At 36.6% G+C, this 18,441-nt stretch overlaps 1 protein-coding gene across 8 annotated transcripts in view; it reads right to left on the bottom strand.

Annotated features, from left to right (window-relative positions):
* Nucleotides 1-144: 144 nt before the first annotated feature.
* Nucleotides 145-18,441, bottom strand: part of LOC110440424 (solute carrier family 26 member 10-like) — a 49,111-nt gene continuing 30,814 nt past the window's right edge. For 6 of the 8 annotated variants that reach the window (XM_021483498.1, XM_021483496.1, XM_021483494.1 and 3 more), the window contains exons 8-19: nucleotides 16,818-16,965; nucleotides 16,412-16,525; nucleotides 8,849-8,926; nucleotides 8,430-8,525; nucleotides 8,042-8,148; nucleotides 7,669-7,738; nucleotides 7,253-7,417; nucleotides 5,755-5,934; nucleotides 5,429-5,483; nucleotides 5,039-5,160; nucleotides 4,191-4,243; nucleotides 145-2,618 (exon numbers count right to left, since the gene is read on the bottom strand). In XM_021483498.1, coding sequence (XP_021339173.1) covers nucleotides 2,507-2,618; nucleotides 4,191-4,243; nucleotides 5,039-5,160; nucleotides 5,429-5,483; nucleotides 5,755-5,934; nucleotides 7,253-7,417; nucleotides 7,669-7,738; nucleotides 8,042-8,148; nucleotides 8,430-8,525; nucleotides 8,849-8,926; nucleotides 16,412-16,525; nucleotides 16,818-16,965 — 1,300 coding nt within the window. In that variant the 3' untranslated portion in view covers nucleotides 145-2,506. Of the gene's footprint in view, nucleotides 2,619-4,166; nucleotides 4,244-5,038; nucleotides 5,161-5,428; nucleotides 5,484-5,754; nucleotides 5,935-7,252; nucleotides 7,418-7,668; nucleotides 7,739-8,041; nucleotides 8,149-8,429; nucleotides 8,526-8,848; nucleotides 8,927-16,411; nucleotides 16,526-16,817; nucleotides 16,966-18,441 lie in introns of all 8 variants that reach the window. The other 2 variants (XM_021483500.1, XM_021483501.1) reach the window with 2 other exon arrangements.

Raw genomic sequence — 18,441 nt, 5'->3', positions numbered from 1 at the left:
TTACTCTCACAAACAAATGACGTATAACAATAAATATCTGCTCACAAGAGAAGATTACACTGCAATACGCAAAGACGGAATATGCGCAATAGCGATAGAGTGATTGAGAAAAAAAAATCACAAAACAAAACAAAATGTTCCATGTCTTCAATTCAAACTCGGCCGATAGAAAACAACAAGTAAATCACGGCAGACACGCTACGCCCTAAACCATTACAGAAAACCGGAGCTGAAACAAGATGTTCCGGAAGTGTAAGCGTTTCTGTCACCACATACAATAATGTATGGTATCCGTCCTGATGTCCTCTGTGAAATCTAGGAAAGTATGTAGGCTACCCATGATCTATGACAAGTTTTATTTTGTTAAAACAACTAATTCATAAATGGAAACCAGGGCCCGTATTTATGAAACTATTCTACTGCTCAAACTCAATATCATGTTTCCGTGATAAATTAATAAAGAAATCATATTTTGTCAATAATATGGAAGAATTTGGGAAAGACTTAAAGCCGAACACTGTTTCCAATGTTAACACCTAACCGTTTGCCATGCTTGAGTATGAGAACGGTTTTCTGACTACGGGCTCAGGTCCGATGACCGTGCGCATTCTTCTACTGAAACCTTTTGTTGTCTTTACATTTAGGGGGAAATAATATACTCGCTGCATATATCTTTAGCCTGTTTTCCCCTATCTAATCATTGTAGATTTACATAAAAACAATAATTAGAAAATGGATGGATTTCTAATGGGAAAATGTCAATCTAAATTGATGTTTAGCTAAAGGAATTCAGTGTCTTCTCATGTCTGTTCATCGTGCCCTGGGTTAAATGGTAAACGCTTTCTGTAGTAGGCAGGACGCAGAATGACGAATGCCACATGTTGCACGCCAAACGCTTACCTTTCCATGACACCTTTAATATGATATATAAATGTTACACATGGTGGGTGGCTTTTGGCAAGTGTAGTGGTTGAAGGTTCGCTTTGCACCAATGTATAAAAACGTGCGGGTCACAGTAAAGCTCTACAAGAGAGCAATTCATATAAAAATAAAATCGCAATCTTTTTTGATTTCAAAAGTGTATTTGGTCCCAATATATCTATATATGTAGGAATATAACAATAACATTAAATGGCTATGTTTGCATCTAAAAATACATGACGAACCATGAACTGGCACCTTTTATTAATAACATTTGTGATGAAATCACGTTACATATTGATGATATACACAACGTTAACTTCAATCACAATCAACCAAATATATACAACGCTCATGCATTAAGGCAATACGTGTTCGTAGAATACTGAAGCACGTGTTTAATCACAGTTTACTTGTTAACATGTAGAATCACTTTTTCCAGACACAGCTATCTTGGTTTCTTTCGCCAATCCGAATTCTAGCGAAAATGTCGTTTGCTGCGTAACAGCAGAAGATACACGTGAAAACTAATTGATTTCACATAAAATACCAACATTATGGCAAGTGGCTAAGGAGTTATGCACAATTATTCTCTTTTCCTACTATGATACATATGTGGGTATAAACTATATACATATTAAGACATATTGTGATGTTATGACTCACCAATAGTGTTAATAAGACGTATGCACACATATCTACATCGTAAGAATGATGAATACTATTGTTTGTTTACAATTCACTGACTATTTTACTAAGGTTGAAGTCTTACGTAAACACAGCTTTGACTAGATAAAAGAAATATCTACAAAATATCTGATAGTCTTAGCCTGTTAGGGTAATTATCTGTCCCATCCATTATTGTCTCTCTATCCACTACTGAGCATCAACAATAGTTATCCGGCTACACCAGTAGTGCATCTGTACCCACTGGTGTAAACGGGTACAAAAGTGGGTGATGTTAAAAAGATATCGACTCCTGCGAGTGAGTACAATAGTGGTTGCATCTGTACCCCATATAAACCGGGTCACACTAGTGATGGGGTTACTTTATTGGGTGTTACAAAGTTTACTGATTTGAAATGATATCCATCGTAATTATATTCTGACAATCAAATGAGATACAAATATTTGCATCAAAAATATCTTTTTAACCAAATTCAAACGCTCAAAAGAACACATTAATACATTAAAAACATTTACCGTGACGTAATAAAATGATTGATCGCATACAGAGGACTCAAGCATCCTGTGTCAGCTAGTTAACACTATTCTATCAACTATATACTATATACTCTGTCACTCAGAGTAAAATGCAGAGACTGTAGACTAATTAAGCGATATTTCCATTCCTTTACCGGGATGCCCCATGCTGCTAAAGAGAAATCTTATATATATATATATTTATATGAAAGAACGACATCGCGATATAATAAAGATTCTTTGATATTTCTTCGTAACAAAATGAAGTTTTTAACAAACAGATTTGTGTCACTTTGTAAAGTTTTCATGAAATTTGAGTCTTTGTCTCCTTACACTTGATTTATTCCTGTTTCAACAGACCCAGTCATCCTGATATCGCTTGTCACTGTTTGCTGTCACAGATAGTCACTGCACAGCACGCTTTTCCATGTGATGGATTGTTTACCTTTTCTGTCTTGCTTCGTTGTACCTTTTTTCTAAATATGCGTGATACCCTATAAAGACAAGGGAAAGTGTTAACAAAGGGCCATGACGCACGCATGTGAAAAGGAGTATTACGACTATAATTATTCATCATATTCTTACAAGTGTTGTTCTACTCATGCACAGATTATTGATTCAATACATACGGCTGTCAAAACGTTTAAGAAGCTACAAAGTAACAATATTGTACAGGTTTATTTTGTTTGAATCTTATAACGCACATTCTTAAAAATTCTACGATATGTTCTGTTTCGTATATTTTGAAAGAAGTATCTTATAAAAACAAACATTTATGAATGTAAGCATGTATACATGTGAGTATTCACATTTTGTAAGTATCATAACTCTTGCAATAATTAAACTGTATAGGGAAATCCCAACCAATGTCAGAATATTTCAAGTAATTATCTTATGATATAATAGTAAATATAATAATTGTATTGGAATAAGCAGACAATCTACTTTGCATCTTTGCATCTTTGCATCTTTGGCACTTACATACATCAAAAATATTATTTGTCAGCGGTTGTCGGTTTATGTGGGAAGGGAGGTAATTGTGATCAATGTTAAATGTCTACAAATATTAACAGTCCTGAATCTTTCCTGGATTATTTTCAGTACATTCATTTAGTATTGATATCTGTTTATAAGGAAGGAGAGAAGAATAAGAAGTAGAAATAAAGGATCTGAAACAAAAGAAAACGCAGTTTAGGACCATATTACAAAGCATTTAACCAAAATGCAATACTATGTAATTAAGTATTTTAATTAAATTCCTTACCTAAAATTAAATTTGACCCAATTAATTAAATATGTCACAAGCCAATACTCACACCTTGATACAGATATTTTGATACATGTAGGATTGTATCAAATGAGATAACCAATACAGTGTTATAACAGTGAGTGTTAGTAGTTTAATACAGAAATCTACGCTAGTTTTAGACTACAAGCTACAAGCACGCTACATGAGTAGAATTTGCTGGTCGGGTATTGGTATTTGTTGACATGTAAATGATTATAATACAATTCAAAACACGAATGTAATTTAGTGTCGTCAAATTGATGCATTGCATTTTGGTATTAAAAACAAAATTAAACAAAAATATGGGGAAACGATGAACCAGTGCTACAGTAGAACACTGTCGTGAAAGTGCACACTGTTGTCACAAGCAAAAATGAGAAAAAGAAATATTAGTTTTCTGGTTTCAATTTTTCTGATTTTGTAAATCAACCAAACGTGTTTATTCTTTAGAACTTACTATCGTTATCAATGAATATTGAACCCAAACGTATTGACTATTCAATTACGCCGTTTCTACACGAGAATGGTGTGTCTCTTCATTCAAGTTAGATCGGTAAAACTGATAACCAGATGTTCTTTTTACATGTTATAAACAAAGAATTCAAAAATGGAAAAACAGAAATATGCAGAATTGTTTAAAGCGGGTGTTACGAGGTGAACTGGGATAGCGGTCACTACAGGAGACAGCTGACGTCACAAAGAGACAGACTAGCTGACGTCATTTCTACAAGATGACGTCACTCCTGGAACTCACTATCTCGGCTGACCAGCAAGTAACCTGTCTTCTGGTCTGGAGTCGATTTCCTCCGCATTGCTTTCCGATTCCGACTCCTGAAAAGCAGCACATGCATTCCTGTTTTCTTAATACATGCACATGTTAATACATTCTGTCCTGAGAGTGTTCGTTATTGTCAGATATAGATGTCTACATCATAACACAGGACACTTTGGCAGCATCTTTTATTGTTAATACTGTTCTGTCACCAATATTCTATTTATATGACATGCTTTTCCTCTCACCATGAAACATTATGTTAGTCCAATAAGCACAATTCTATATACTGGTGTGTATTGTTTTTTTTATATTTCATTGATGTGTATAAAGATATAATAGAACAGATACAATTGTGTGTGTGTAGCAATCACGTGTTTGTTTCTTTTTTCACTTTACCCTGAAGTGTATAGGTGTCAGTTAAAGTTTCAGATTCAAAGTAAATATTCTTTGTATAGACAGAAGTAGTATCTATTCTTATAAAGACATTTCAATTGCAACAAATCGTGTTGTTATATCATCAATAAATGATGATACATGTGGGTCTTGACTTCTTTGATATATTGCCCGGCACCTTAGTTACATCACTGCATGCACCTGAACAAACTATCGTCTTTCGGCATGTATTTAACTTAAAATACTGTTAATCCAATTGGTATGCTGCTCTTTCTTTGTTGACCACCGGACAAGCATTTAAACTATCACATTTGTAAAAGTTATTCTATATAATATATCATCCTATCGCATGGCAATATGATATCCTACGTTTATTTAAGTAATCCTCTAAATGTGTAAGCTACTGTTTATCTAATAGATGCTATACATTGCTATATATGTATGTCAGCAGTACTTACATCCTCGTTAAAAGATTCCCCCTCTGATATGGCCACGACGACAGCGTCGTTAACAGACATGTATACGTTCTTCTCATACTTCTCCAGGAAACCCGTGGTTTTTAACACCGACCAAACATCATCTGTAAATCATTTACAAGGTTATTCAACCGGAGGTTTGATCGTTCTGTTGTCTAAACTGCATGAGGAAACGATAAAAATCCATACTTTTCGCATTATTGATTATTAACATGTTTCGCTGCAGGTCATAATGGTTCCTTATCGATAATGAGGAGCGACAGAAACATTATTTTGTGATCACGTTCCATTACGTTCAGTTTAAGTAACAATGCCTATAACGACTGCCTCATTATTGCTCGGCATGGGTGCTATAATACTAATGTCACCTACCGCTGACACTGGCCAAGAATACTTTGACACCAATAGATCTATAATCGTTGAAGAGCTGAAAAATATTTCAAATATGTCAACATACAGTTTCCATAAAGAAGTTGAATTGGGGTATTTGACAATCAAACTAATGCTACGTAATAAAAGGTTTGTGTAACTATCAAGATGCTCAACGTTTAATCAGTATCACTTGGCACAATTAACAATGTTAGAACCAAAATGAATAATTCAATTTTAATGGTTATTCCCTTCTCGTTTGTTATCGTTCCAAATGAGCTTGGACAATTGGCATAATATATGACATTTTTTTCGGTTTGGTGTTATACCTGGTTAAGAACTTTACATCCGACCGAATCCACGAAGCATACAGAAGCAAAGTCGAGGACGATGTGATGTACCATGGCCGATGAGTTATCGTTCTTGTCTTTGTCATTACTGCAGTTGCCGTTGGACATCCCTTCCTGGTCTGCGACGATGTTGTTGCTAGTGACTTGTAGGCGGCTGCTCTGTTATGTATACATCAGTCATATATATATGGGACAAAGAAGTAATCCAACAGTGTGGACACGTTTAGGTTGTCAAATTTTCGGAGCGATCTGCTCCTTTTTCAAGACACAGTGAAACAGAACAGTTACATGTACATATGCATCATATTACAAGAAGATAGAACTGATATACTATAATTGAAAATATTGCTATTATATAAAACCAATAGTCACCTCGGCTAAAGACAGCCGAAGGCAGCAATTAAGCTGAGAGCATCGCGGACAAGGAACGCTGATGTAGAGGACATATTCTTGCGCAAGATGCACTATCACATAAAGTGAGTCAACGAGAGATATCAAAAATGTGGAACATGTGCATGTGGAAATCTGGTCCGGTAAATGTGAAAAATCTCAATTTGGTACGGAATGTCACATTAGTCGCCTCTCAATTCTGCGATGGATTTAACAGTCACAGCAGGGGGTCCACACTTAGTCGCCTCTTTTGGTTTGCAGGAATAATGGATGTGCCTCTTTTGGTTTGTCATATATATATATAGATTTATATATATATAAGTTTTACAATGAATCATAGTAAGTACACTGATTTATGAGGCAGATGAAGGACGTAATACATCTACCATTTGTGTTGTTTAAAATGTAGTTATAGATGGTTTGCTTATTAATTACGTCTCATATTTAACTTGTGTAACATTATTGCGGATACCTTTTACTCGTGCTCTGCTTTGCCATACTCATAAAAATATACGGTATTCAACAAGCTATGTTACCGTTGATGATCTTATATGTTTACTCTGACATGTGTTTATCGTCAGTGATAAGTGATGTACCTCAAATAAAGCCGTTCCCTTCTTTTCCTTTAAGCGCCAATGGTCATTTAATAAACTTTTTATAAAGCAAAGCTACGACACGAAATCAATACATCTTTTATTCTAACCTTCAGATCTACATAAATCGAAAGACTGTATCAGTTTGTTCATGGCATACGACACGAAATCATCCAGCCAATAAATACCAGCTACTTAAATCTTTGCACCATCACACATTGTCTATTGGAACCTTTCCGATTTAACTGCATTTCAACATGTTTCTTAACTTTTTAGACCTTGGTGTTCATTCTTTAACCCTTAAGTCCAAAATGAACGCAATGACCACATGGTGCAGTTAAAATATTTACTCTGTTTTTTCTGCATCGACGTTCTAAAGTTTTAAACTGGCATCCTTACTTTGTATTTTAAGTGAGTAAGTTCTTTCTTTCATATTTTAACGATTTTGATCAACTACCGATCATCTGTTTGGTCATCTATATAAATGCACTTACATTTCGTCTAAATTCCGCAACAGACCCGAACCGTTTAATTTCCTTACGAACTCTCTGCGGTTTCAGTCCGGAAATGGTGAAGATTTGACGGAGGAATATATCCCCGTTGGCGTAGTAGAGAGGGGAGTTAAAAGAGATAACTCGTACCCCGGGATTGTTCCGTGTCTGGAAAAGGAGAAGTATGGCTGTTATTAAAATACAGTAATCAAGTAAAAGAAATTTAGTTCTGGATATATTCACCCAAGGTCGTAATGATACCGATTAGATTTTGTGCTGTGAATTTCAAGAAAAAATAAAATCTGAAGTAAAGGATATCTTTTGTTTGTTTATTACAAAAAAGGATTTGTGAAGGTGATTCGATTGTCAGGCTGTCGTGTATGGGTTATAAAACGTTCGTAAGCTGCTTTTCTATTTACCTTCATATACTTCTTGTCATCAGCGTAAATGTCAACATCTGATATCCGTTGAAGTGTAATGGCTTTGGCCCTGGAAACAACGGATGATAGTAACAGGTGTATAGTAGCATTGGTAACAGCAGTGAGTTATAGAAATATACCCATTTACTTGTGCATACGCGAAAATATATTGGCATTCGCATTATCATATCGAAACAAATCGATATTTCCAAGAATGTTGTATAGCTTCAGATGAACGCCATCTTGCTTTAACTGTACTTGATACTATTGAAGACATGATCTTTTGTAAAAATAAAATTAAAATATCTGTTGTTATAATAACCAAAAGGTGCAGTCGTTGTTGTCAATAAAAGAAAATTTCGTATGGACATACCTCTGTGTACGCAGGACAACTGTGAAGAAGGAGAAGATAAGCCCGATCCAGAGTCCGAGGTCCACATACAGGATAACCACTGCTAGGAACGTCACAATCCAGATCATCTGTCAGTCATAAACGACGGTGAACTACATATATGTTAACAGAGGCAATTATAACACTATCGAATATCAACTCATATCATGATTATATCTCGTATAAGAGTACTAGCACACTTACAAGAAGATTGAGTTTTTCTTCTCCATAAAAATGTTTTGTTTCTTTACAAAGTAACACATAACTTATTGATCTAAATTTTAAAACAACAACTTTCCTCAAATAAGACCTGTTAATGTATGCTGTGAAGAGTTTGCCACGACGGTGTTTCAATTATTTCTTTACTCACGCAGTCAAAACCAGACACTTTCCACAGCTTCTTTAGTTCAAAGATCTGCAGGAACATACTCCTCAGGGCAACAACAATGATTGACGATAGCACACACTGTAAAGTAAAATATTATGACCAGCTTTATTTACAATGCATTGCAGTAAAAGGAATAATGTATATATGATATTGAATAGAATGAACATTAAAATGTGTGATATTAATACCTCAGATATGCTATCATATTTGTACGAAGGAACAATATTATTAATTGTAACAATTTTTAGAAAACTATTCCTGATAATATAGGTATGTTCATTAATTATGACCGTGGACTGGTAATAGCTTATTAAGTGGCATTGACTTGACTGCATCTTATATATACATTCTCGTCGATTCCGTTTATGGTATCTTTAATGAACACATTTTCATGTACTTACGTTTGGCAAGGATTCAAACAATGGTCCGATGATAAGGATAACAACTAGAACTAGCGCTGCCGAAAACAGACTCGTTATCTAGTAAAGAACGAAAAGAAAATTTAAATTTATTTGCAAACGAATGAGACATACAATGGCCACCCGATCGCGCAATGAGTCGGTCTGCAGAGAAATCTAACATGGATTTCTTTGCAGTTATCACCAAACGAACGTGACAATATTGAAAACATAAATTAACGCAAACTAAATCATGATTTCAGTCATATTGACTATAAATGTCAACTTACACGTTGTTGTTTTTTTGTACAATAAAAGTATGCAATTTTTTTATTACGGCGAACTCCATTATACATATGATAGGGTTATATATGAATATAATATATAAATATATAACACTAATTAATAAAGCTCAATTAAAACATTATAAAGCATTACCTATTGAGCCAGACGTGTTAAATGTTACTTGTATTAGCCATCAGGTGTCAGTGAACTATTGAGCCAGACATGTTAAATGTTACTTTTATTAGCCATCAGGTATCGGTGAACTATTGAGCCAGACGTGTTAAATGTTACTTGTATTATAGCCATCAGGTGTCAGTGAACTATTGAGACAGACATGTTAAATGCTACCTGTATTAGCCTTCAGGTGTCAGTAAACTATTGAGCCAGACATGTTAAATGTTACTTTTATTAGCCATCAGGTGTCGGTGAACTATTGAGCCAGACGTGGTAAATGTTACTTGTATTAGCCTTCAGGTGTCAGTGAACTATTGAGACAGACATGTTAAATGTTACCTGTATTAGCCTTCAGGTGTCAGTGAACTATTGAGTCAGACATAATAAATATTTCCTGTATTAGCCATCAGGTGTCAGTGAACTATTGAGACAGACGTGTTAAATGTTACTTGTATTAGCCATCAGGTGTCAGTGAACTGTTGAGCCAGACATGTTAAATGTTACCTGTATTAACCATCAGGTGTCAGTGGACTATTGAACCAGACATGTTAAAAGTTACTTGTATTAGCCATCAGGTGTCAGTGTACTATTGAGCCAGACGTGTTAAATGTTACCTGTATTAGCCATCAGGTGTCAGTGAAATATTGAACCAGACATGTTAAATGTTACCTGTATTAGCCATCAGGTGTCAGTGAACTATTGAACCAGACATGTTAAATGTTACTTGTATTAGTCATCAGGTGTCAGTAAACTGTTGAGCTAGACATGTTAAATGTTACTTGTATTATCCATCAGGGGTCAGTAAACTGACCTGAGAAATCTTACTTGTATTAGCCATCAGGTGCCAATGAACTATTGAACCAGACATGTTGAATGTTACTTGCATTAACCATCAGGTGTCAGTAAACTGACCTGAGAAATATTACTTGTATTAGCCATCAGGTGCCAGTGAACTGTTGAGCCAGACATGTTGAATGTTACCTGCATTAGCCTTCAGGTGTTAGTAAACTGACCTGAGAAATGTTACTTGTAATAGCCATCAGGTGTCAGTGAACTGTTGAGCCAGACATGTTAAATGTTACCTGTATTAGCCATCAGGTGTCAGTGAACTGTTGAACCAGACGTGTTAAATGTTACCTGTATTAGCCTTTAGGTGTCAGTGAACTGTTGAGCCAGACATGTTAAATGTTACCTGTATTAGCCATCAGGTGTCAGTGAACTGTTGAAACAGACGTGTTAAATGTTACCTGTATTAGCCTTCAGGTGTCAGGGAACTATTGAGACAGACGGGTTAAATGTTACCTGTATTAGCCTTCAAGTGTCAGTGAACTGTTGAGCCAGACATGTTAAATGTTACTTGTAATAGCCATCAGGTGTCAGTGAACTGTTGAGCCAGACGTGTTAAATGTTACTTGTATTAGCCATCAGGTGTCGGTGAACTATTGAGCCAGACGTGTTAAATGTTACCTGTATTAGCCATCAGGTGTCAGTAAACTGTTGAGCCAGACATGTTAAATGTTACTTGTATTAGCCATCAGGTGTCGGTGAACTATTGAGCCAGACGTGTTAAATGTTACCTGTATTAGCCATCAGGTGTCAGTAAACTGTTGAGCCAGACATGTTAAATGTTACTTGTATTAGCCATCAGGTGTCGGTGAACTATTGAGCCAGACGTGTTAAATGTTACCTGTATTAGCCATCAGGTGTCAGTAAACTGTTGAGCCAGACATGTTAAATGTTACTTGTATTAGCCATCAGGTGTCGGTGAACTATTGAGCCAGACGTGTTAAATGTTACCTGTATTAGCCATCAGGTGTCAGTAAACTGTTGAGCCAGACATGTTAAATGTTACTTGTATTAGCCTTCAGGTGTCAGTGAACTATTGAGACAGACGTGTTAAATGTTACTTGTATTAGCCATCAGGTGTCAGTGAACTATTGAGCCAGACGTGTTAAATGTTACCTGTATTAGCCATCAGGTGTCAGTAAACTGTTGAGCCAGACATGTTAAATGTTACTTGTATTAGCCATCAGGTGTCAGTGAACTATTGAGCCAGACGTGTTAAATGTTACCTGTATTAGCCATCAGGTGTCAGTAAACTGTTGAGCCAGACATGTTAAATGTTACTTGTATTAGCCATCAGGTGTCAGTGAACTATTGAGCCAGACGTGTTAAATGTTACCTGTATTAGCCATCAGGTGTCAGTAAACTGTTGAGCCAGACATGTTAAATGTTACTTGTATTAGCCATCAGGTGTCAGTGAACTATTGAGCCAGACGTGTTAAATGTTACCTGTATTAGCCATCAGGTGTCAGTAAACTGTTGAGCCAGACATGTTAAATGTTACTTGTATTAGCCATCAGGTGTCAGTGAACTATTGAGCCAGACGTGTTAAATGTTACCTGTATTAGCCATCAGGTGTCAGTAAACTGTTGAGCCAGACATGTTAAATGTTACTTGTATTAGCCATCAGGTGTCAGTGAACTATTGAGCCAGACGTGTTAAATGTTACCTGTATTAGCCATCAGGTGTCAGTAAACTGTTGAGCCAGACATGTTAAATGTTACTTGTATTAGCCATCAGGTGTCAGTGAACTATTGAGCCAGACGTGTTAAATGTTACCTGTATTAGCCATCAGGTGTCAGTAAACTGTTGAGCCAGACATGTTAAATGTTACTTGTATTAGCCATCAGGTGTCAGTGAACTATTGAGCCAGACGTGTTAAATGTTACCTGTATTAGCCATCAGGTGTCAGTAAACTGTTGAGCCAGACATGTTAAATGTTACTTGTATTAGCCATCAGGTGTCAGTGAACTATTGAGCCAGACGTGTTAAATGTTACCTGTATTAGCCATCAGGTGTCAGTAAACTGTTGAGCCAGACATGTTAAATGTTACTTGTATTAGCCATCAGGTGTCAGTGAACTATTGAGCCAGACGTGTTAAATGTTACCTGTATTAGCCATCAGGTGTCAGTAAACTGTTGAGCCAGACATGTTAAATGTTACTTGTATTAGCCATCAGGTGTCAGTGAACTATTGAGCCAGACGTGTTAAATGTTACCTGTATTAGCCATCAGGTGTCAGTAAACTGTTGAGCCAGACATGTTAAATGTTACTTGTATTAGCCATCAGGTGTCAGTGAACTATTGAGCCAGACGTGTTAAATGTTACCTGTATTAGCCATCAGGTGTCAGTAAACTGTTGAGCCAGACATGTTAAATGTTACTTGTATTAGCCATCAGGTGTCAGTGAACTATTGAGCCAGACGTGTTAAATGTTACCTGTATTAGCCATCAGGTGTCAGTAAACTGTTGAGCCAGACATGTTAAATGTTACTTGTATTAGCCATCAGGTGTCAGTGAACTATTGAGCCAGACGTGTTAAATGTTACCTGTATTAGCCATCAGGTGTCAGTGAACTATTGAGCCAGACGTGTTAAATGTTACCTGTATTAGCCATCAGGTGTCAGTGAACTATTGAGCCAGACGTGTTAAATGTTACCTGTATTAGCCATCAGGTGTCAGTGAACTATTGAGCCAGACGTGTTAAATGTTACCTGTATTAGCCATCAGGTGTCAGTAAACTGTTGAGCCAGACATGTTAAATGTTACTTGTATTAGCCATCAGGTGTCAGTGAACTATTGAGCCAGACGTGTTAAATGTTACCTGTATTAGCCATCAGGTGTCAGTAAACTGTTGAGCCAGACATGTTAAATGTTACTTGTATTAGCCTTCAGGTGTCAGTGAACTATTGAGACAGACGTGTTAAATGTTACTTGTATTAGCCATCAGGTGTCAGTGAACTATTGAGCCAGACGTGTTAAATGTTACCTGTATTAGCCATCAGGTGTCAGTGAAATATTGAACCAGACATGTTAAATGTTACCTGTATTAGCCATCAGGTGTCAGTGAACTATTGAACCAGACATGTTAAATGTTACTTGTATTAGTCATCAGGTGTCAGTAAACTGTTGAGCTAGACATGTTAAATGTTACTTGTATTATCCATCAGGGGTCAGTAAACTGACCTGAGAAATCTTACTTGTATTAGCCATCAGGTGCCAATGAACTATTGAACCAGACATGTTGAATGTTACTTGCATTAACCATCAGGTGTCAGTAAACTGACCTGAGAAATATTACTTGTATTAGCCATCAGGTGCCAGTGAACTGTTGAGCCAGACATGTTAAATGTTACCTGCATTAGCCTTCAGGTGTTAGTAAACTGACCTGAGAAATGTTACTTGTAATAGCCATCAGGTGTCAGTGAACTGTTGAGCCAGACGTGCTAAATGTTACTTTTATTAGCCATCAGGTGTCGGTGAACTATTGAGCCAGACGTGTTAAATGTTACCTGTATTAGCCATCAGGTGTCAGTAAACTGTTGAGCCAGACATGTTAAATGTTACTTGTATTAGCCTTCAGGTGTCAGTGAACTATTGAGACAGACGTGTTAAATGTTACCTGTATTAGCCATCAGGTGTCAGTGAACTATTGAGCCAGACGTGTTAAATGTTACCTGTATTAGCCATCAGGTGTCAGTGAACTGTTGAGCCAGACGTGTTAAATGCTACCTGTATTAGCCTTTAGGTGTCAGTGAACTGTTGAGCCAGACATGTTAAATGTTACCTGTATTAGCCATCAGGTGTCAGTGAACTGTTGAGCCAGACGTGTTAAATGCTACCTGTATTAGCCTTTAGGTGTCAGTGAACTGTTGAGCCAGACATGTTAAATGTTACCTGTATTAGCCATCAGGTGTCAGTGAACTGTTGAGCCAGACGTGTTAAATGCTACCTGTATTAGCCTTTAGGTGTCAGTGAACTGTTGAGCCAGACATGTTAAATGTTACCTGTATTAGCCATCAGGTGTCAGTGAACTGTTGAGCCAGACGTGTTAAATGCTACCTGTATTAGCCTTTAGGTGTCAGTGAACTGTTGAGCCAGACATGTTAAATGTTACCTGTATTAGCCATCAGGTGTCAGTGAACTGTTGAGCCAGACGTGTTAAATGCTACCTGTATTAGCCTTTAGGTGTCAGTGAACTGTTGAGCCAGACATGTTAAATGTTACCTGTATTAGCCATCAGGTGTCAGTGAACTGTTGAGCCAGACGTGTTAAATGCTACCTGTATTAGCCTTCAGGTGTCAGTGAACTGTTGAGCCAGACATGTTAAATGTTACCTGTATTAGCCTTCAGGTGTCAGGGAACTATTGAGCCAGACATGTTAAATGTTACTTGTAATAGCCATCAGGTGTCAGTGAACTGTTGAACCAGACATGTTAAATGTTACCTGTATTAGCCTTCAAGTGTCAGTGAACTATTGAACCAGACATGTTAAATGTTACCTGTATTATCCTTCAAGTGTCAGGTAACTATTGAGACAGACGGGTTAAATGTTACCTGTATTAGCCTTCAAGTGTCAGTGAACTATTGAACCAGACATGTTAAATGTTACCTGTATTATCCTTCAAGTGTCAGGTAACTATTGAGACAGACGGGTTAAATGTTACCTGTATTAGCCTTCAAGTGTCAGTGAACTATTGAACCAGACATGTTAAATGTTACCTGTATTAGCCTTCAAGTGTCAGGTAACTATTGAGACAGACGGGTTAAATGTTACCTGTATTAGCCTTCAAGTGTCAGTGAACTGTTGAGCCAGACATGTTAAATGTTACTTGTAATAGCCATCAGGTGTCAGTGAACTATTGAGCCAGACGTGTTAAATGTTACCTGTATTAGCCATCAGGTGTCAGTGAACTGTTGAGCCAGACGTGTTAAATGTTAAATGTTACTTGTATTAGTCATCAGGTGTCAGTAAACTGTACTGAGAAATGTTACTTGTATTAGCCATCAGGTGCCAATGAACTATTGAACCAGACATGTTAAATGTTACTTGTATTAGCCATCAGGTGTCAGTAAACTGACCTGAGAAATATTACTTGTATAAGCCATCAGGTGCCGGTGAACTGTTGAGCCAGACATGTTAAATGTTACCTGTATTAGCCTTCAGGTGTTAGTAAACTGACCTGAGAAATGTTACTTGTAATAGCCATCAGGTGTCAGTGAACTGTTGAGCCAGACATGTTAAATGTTACTTGTATTAGCCATCAGGTGTCAGGTAACTACTGAGCCAGACATGTTAAATGTTACTTGTATAAGCCATCAGGTGTCAGTGAACTGTTGAGCCAGACGGGTTAAATGTTACTTGTATTAGCCTTCAGGTGTCAGTGAACTATTGAGCCACACATGTTAAATGTTACCTGTATTAGCCTTCAGGTGTTAGTAAACTGACCTGAGAAATGTTACTTGTAATAGCCATCAGGTGTCAGTGAACTGTTGAGCCAGACATGTTAAATGTTACTTGTATTTGCCTTCAGGTGCCAGTGAACTGTTGAGTCAGACATGTTAAATGTTACCTATATTAGCCATCAGGTGTCAGTGAACTGTTGAGCCAGACGGGTTAAATGTTACCTGTATTAGCCATCAGGTGTCAGTGAAGTATTGAGCCAACCGTGTTAAATGTTACCTGTATTAGCCTTCAGGTGTCAGGGAACTGATGAGACAGACGTGGTAAATGTTACCTGTATTAGCCTTCAGGTGTCAGGTAACTATTGAGACAGACGTGTTAAATGTTACCTGTGTTAGCCTTCAGGTGTCAGTGAACTATTGAGACAGACGGGTTAAATGTTACTTGTATTAGCCATCAGGTATCAGGTAACTATTGAAGCAGACATGTTAAATGTTACTTGTATTAGCAATCAGGTGTCAGTGAACTATTGAGCCAGACGGGTTAAATGTTACCTGTATTAGCCATCAGGTGTCAGTGAAGTATTGAGCCAAAGTGTTAAATGTTACCTGTATTAGCCTTCAGGTGTCAGGGAACTGATGAGACAGACGTGGTAAATGTTACCTGTATTAGCCTTCAGGTGTCAGTGAACTATTGAGACAGACGGGTTAAATGTTACCTGTATTAGCCATCAGGTGTCAGTGAACTATTGAGACAGACGGGTTAAATGTTACTTGTATTAGCCATCAGGTATCAGTGAACTATTGAGACAGACGGGTTAAATGTTACCTGCATTAGCCTTCAGGTGTCAGGGAACTTACCTGAGATTTTCCTCCTGCTGAATCTTGTACAGAACTCCGAGAAACAGAGGCGGCAAATGGGTAACAGGAGAAAAATGAGCCGAAGATGTTACCAAAACCATACGCTACAAACTCCTGTAAGAAATATAGAGGAATACCATTATATCTTATCTAGGTTACATACTTACTAATAATATCCAACAAATATGAACGCCAAAATAAGAAATATATATAACTGCTTTATACTTCTTTGATGTTATCGATCCTTGATCAGATAATAAACAAACACATAAGCTTCCTTTTAATATGATTCAATATGTACAAACGATATATTGTTTCCAGTCCTCAACTTATCATTTCATTGCTTTTGATTCAGAATGAATTTATCTACAAAAGGCAATGACAACCTGTCTGACAGAGTATATACCTGGTTAGAGTCGATGACGTAGCCGTGTTTTTTAGCCATCAGAGATGCCAATGACACAGACTGTGCGAACGCCACTATGGCCACGATGACAGCGTCACTAAAGTATTCTCCCATACCCGTAAAGGTGGGTAGGATCGGGTCAGGCAAACTGTTAGGAGGTAGAAATAGTTTTGTGGATTTGTTACTCCGGATTCAGTAAACGGACACGTTCTACACGTACAAATTCGTATGGCTTGTATTCCTAAAAATAACCTATAAGTGTGCCAATTTAGTAAAACTTTGTATTCTTTTTGTATGTACAGTGTATTGTCTTAAATGTTAATGCATATTTCTGGAGATTAAGCAGTGTGTGTTTGTATATAAAGTTAAGTAAGAGAAAATGTATTGGCATTGGTTAGTTTGGATAGTTAGTGATGTAGTGAAAGAAAATACCAACGTGTTGCATCCCAGATATACCTACTGTACCCTTGATAAAATGGATTGAAAACATAAACAATAGCAATGCGTTATTGTTTGTGATGTTTTGCTTCTCACTGTAGATAAATGTAAAGGTGGCTGATGTATTTAACGGAACTGACAGTTATTCTGATGCGTATAATATTTAATGGAACTGACTGTAATTGTGATGAGTGTGATATATGCCGTTAACGAATATAAATGTGAAGAGATGTAATATTCCGTGTTTTTGTAAGGGTATTAGACATTTTCGTTAAATGCGAGTTGTTTGTCTTTTCGCAAATTAATACCGATTAAAAACAAGCAATGCAAACTGTAACGTGTTTACTGAAAAAATACATATGTTACTGTTGTGAAATTTCTCTGAAAGCAATCAGATGACAGATAAAATACATTCCAGGAACGAAACCGGGTATCACCAATATATAGTCATGGTCTAGAGTTTAAAAGCACGATACGTTTAATATGTCATTGACATATATAACAGATGTAGGTCGGTAAAACAAAATACGACAATAAAATGTACAATTTCTCGGTTAAAACGACAGACTATTATTGCTAGCAAATATTATCAAAATTTCCTTTAAATTAGCCGTGCTTTTCCAACTCTAAACGTCATGATGTATATAACTTAATACAATTACGTTCTATTTTGTAATTTCTTAAATTACTTACAGATATTTTCTGCAATTAAAGGATAGAACAATATAGTTGATTACAAGCGATGCGTTTTCTACCATGTACAAATATAACAACCTATTAGTCATAACATGCAATGTGTACTATCATTTGTTCTATACTTTCCAATTTGTTGCAAGCAATTCTTTCCTTTATATATCCTTATAACTACCAGTAAGATTTAAACATGCAACGCTTTTCATTATGTAGCATTATAATTAAGAAATAGTCGTCGACAAGCGATGCGTTCCATCATGTAACAAACAATTAGAAATAAAAACGAAGTATATCTTAATACATTTTTTCATTAAACAAGCTACCATCGTCAGTAACGGCATAAACTAACCTAAACTTAAACATTTAATCGGTTCACTGACAGTACAGCTTTAGTAAATATATAGGTAAATACTAAGTATCTCTGTTAATGTTTCGATAAACTAAACATCAATGTAACAGGTCTAAAAGAATCATTACATAGACTGATTTCACT

Source organism: Mizuhopecten yessoensis, unplaced genomic scaffold, assembly GCF_002113885.1.
Source record: "Mizuhopecten yessoensis strain PY_sf001 unplaced genomic scaffold, ASM211388v2 scaffold11181, whole genome shotgun sequence".
NCBI classification, from domain to species: Eukaryota; Metazoa; Mollusca; class Bivalvia; order Pectinida; family Pectinidae; genus Mizuhopecten; species Mizuhopecten yessoensis.
Note: the sequence above shows the minus strand (reverse complement) of the source record. Positions and strands in the feature narration are given on the sequence as shown.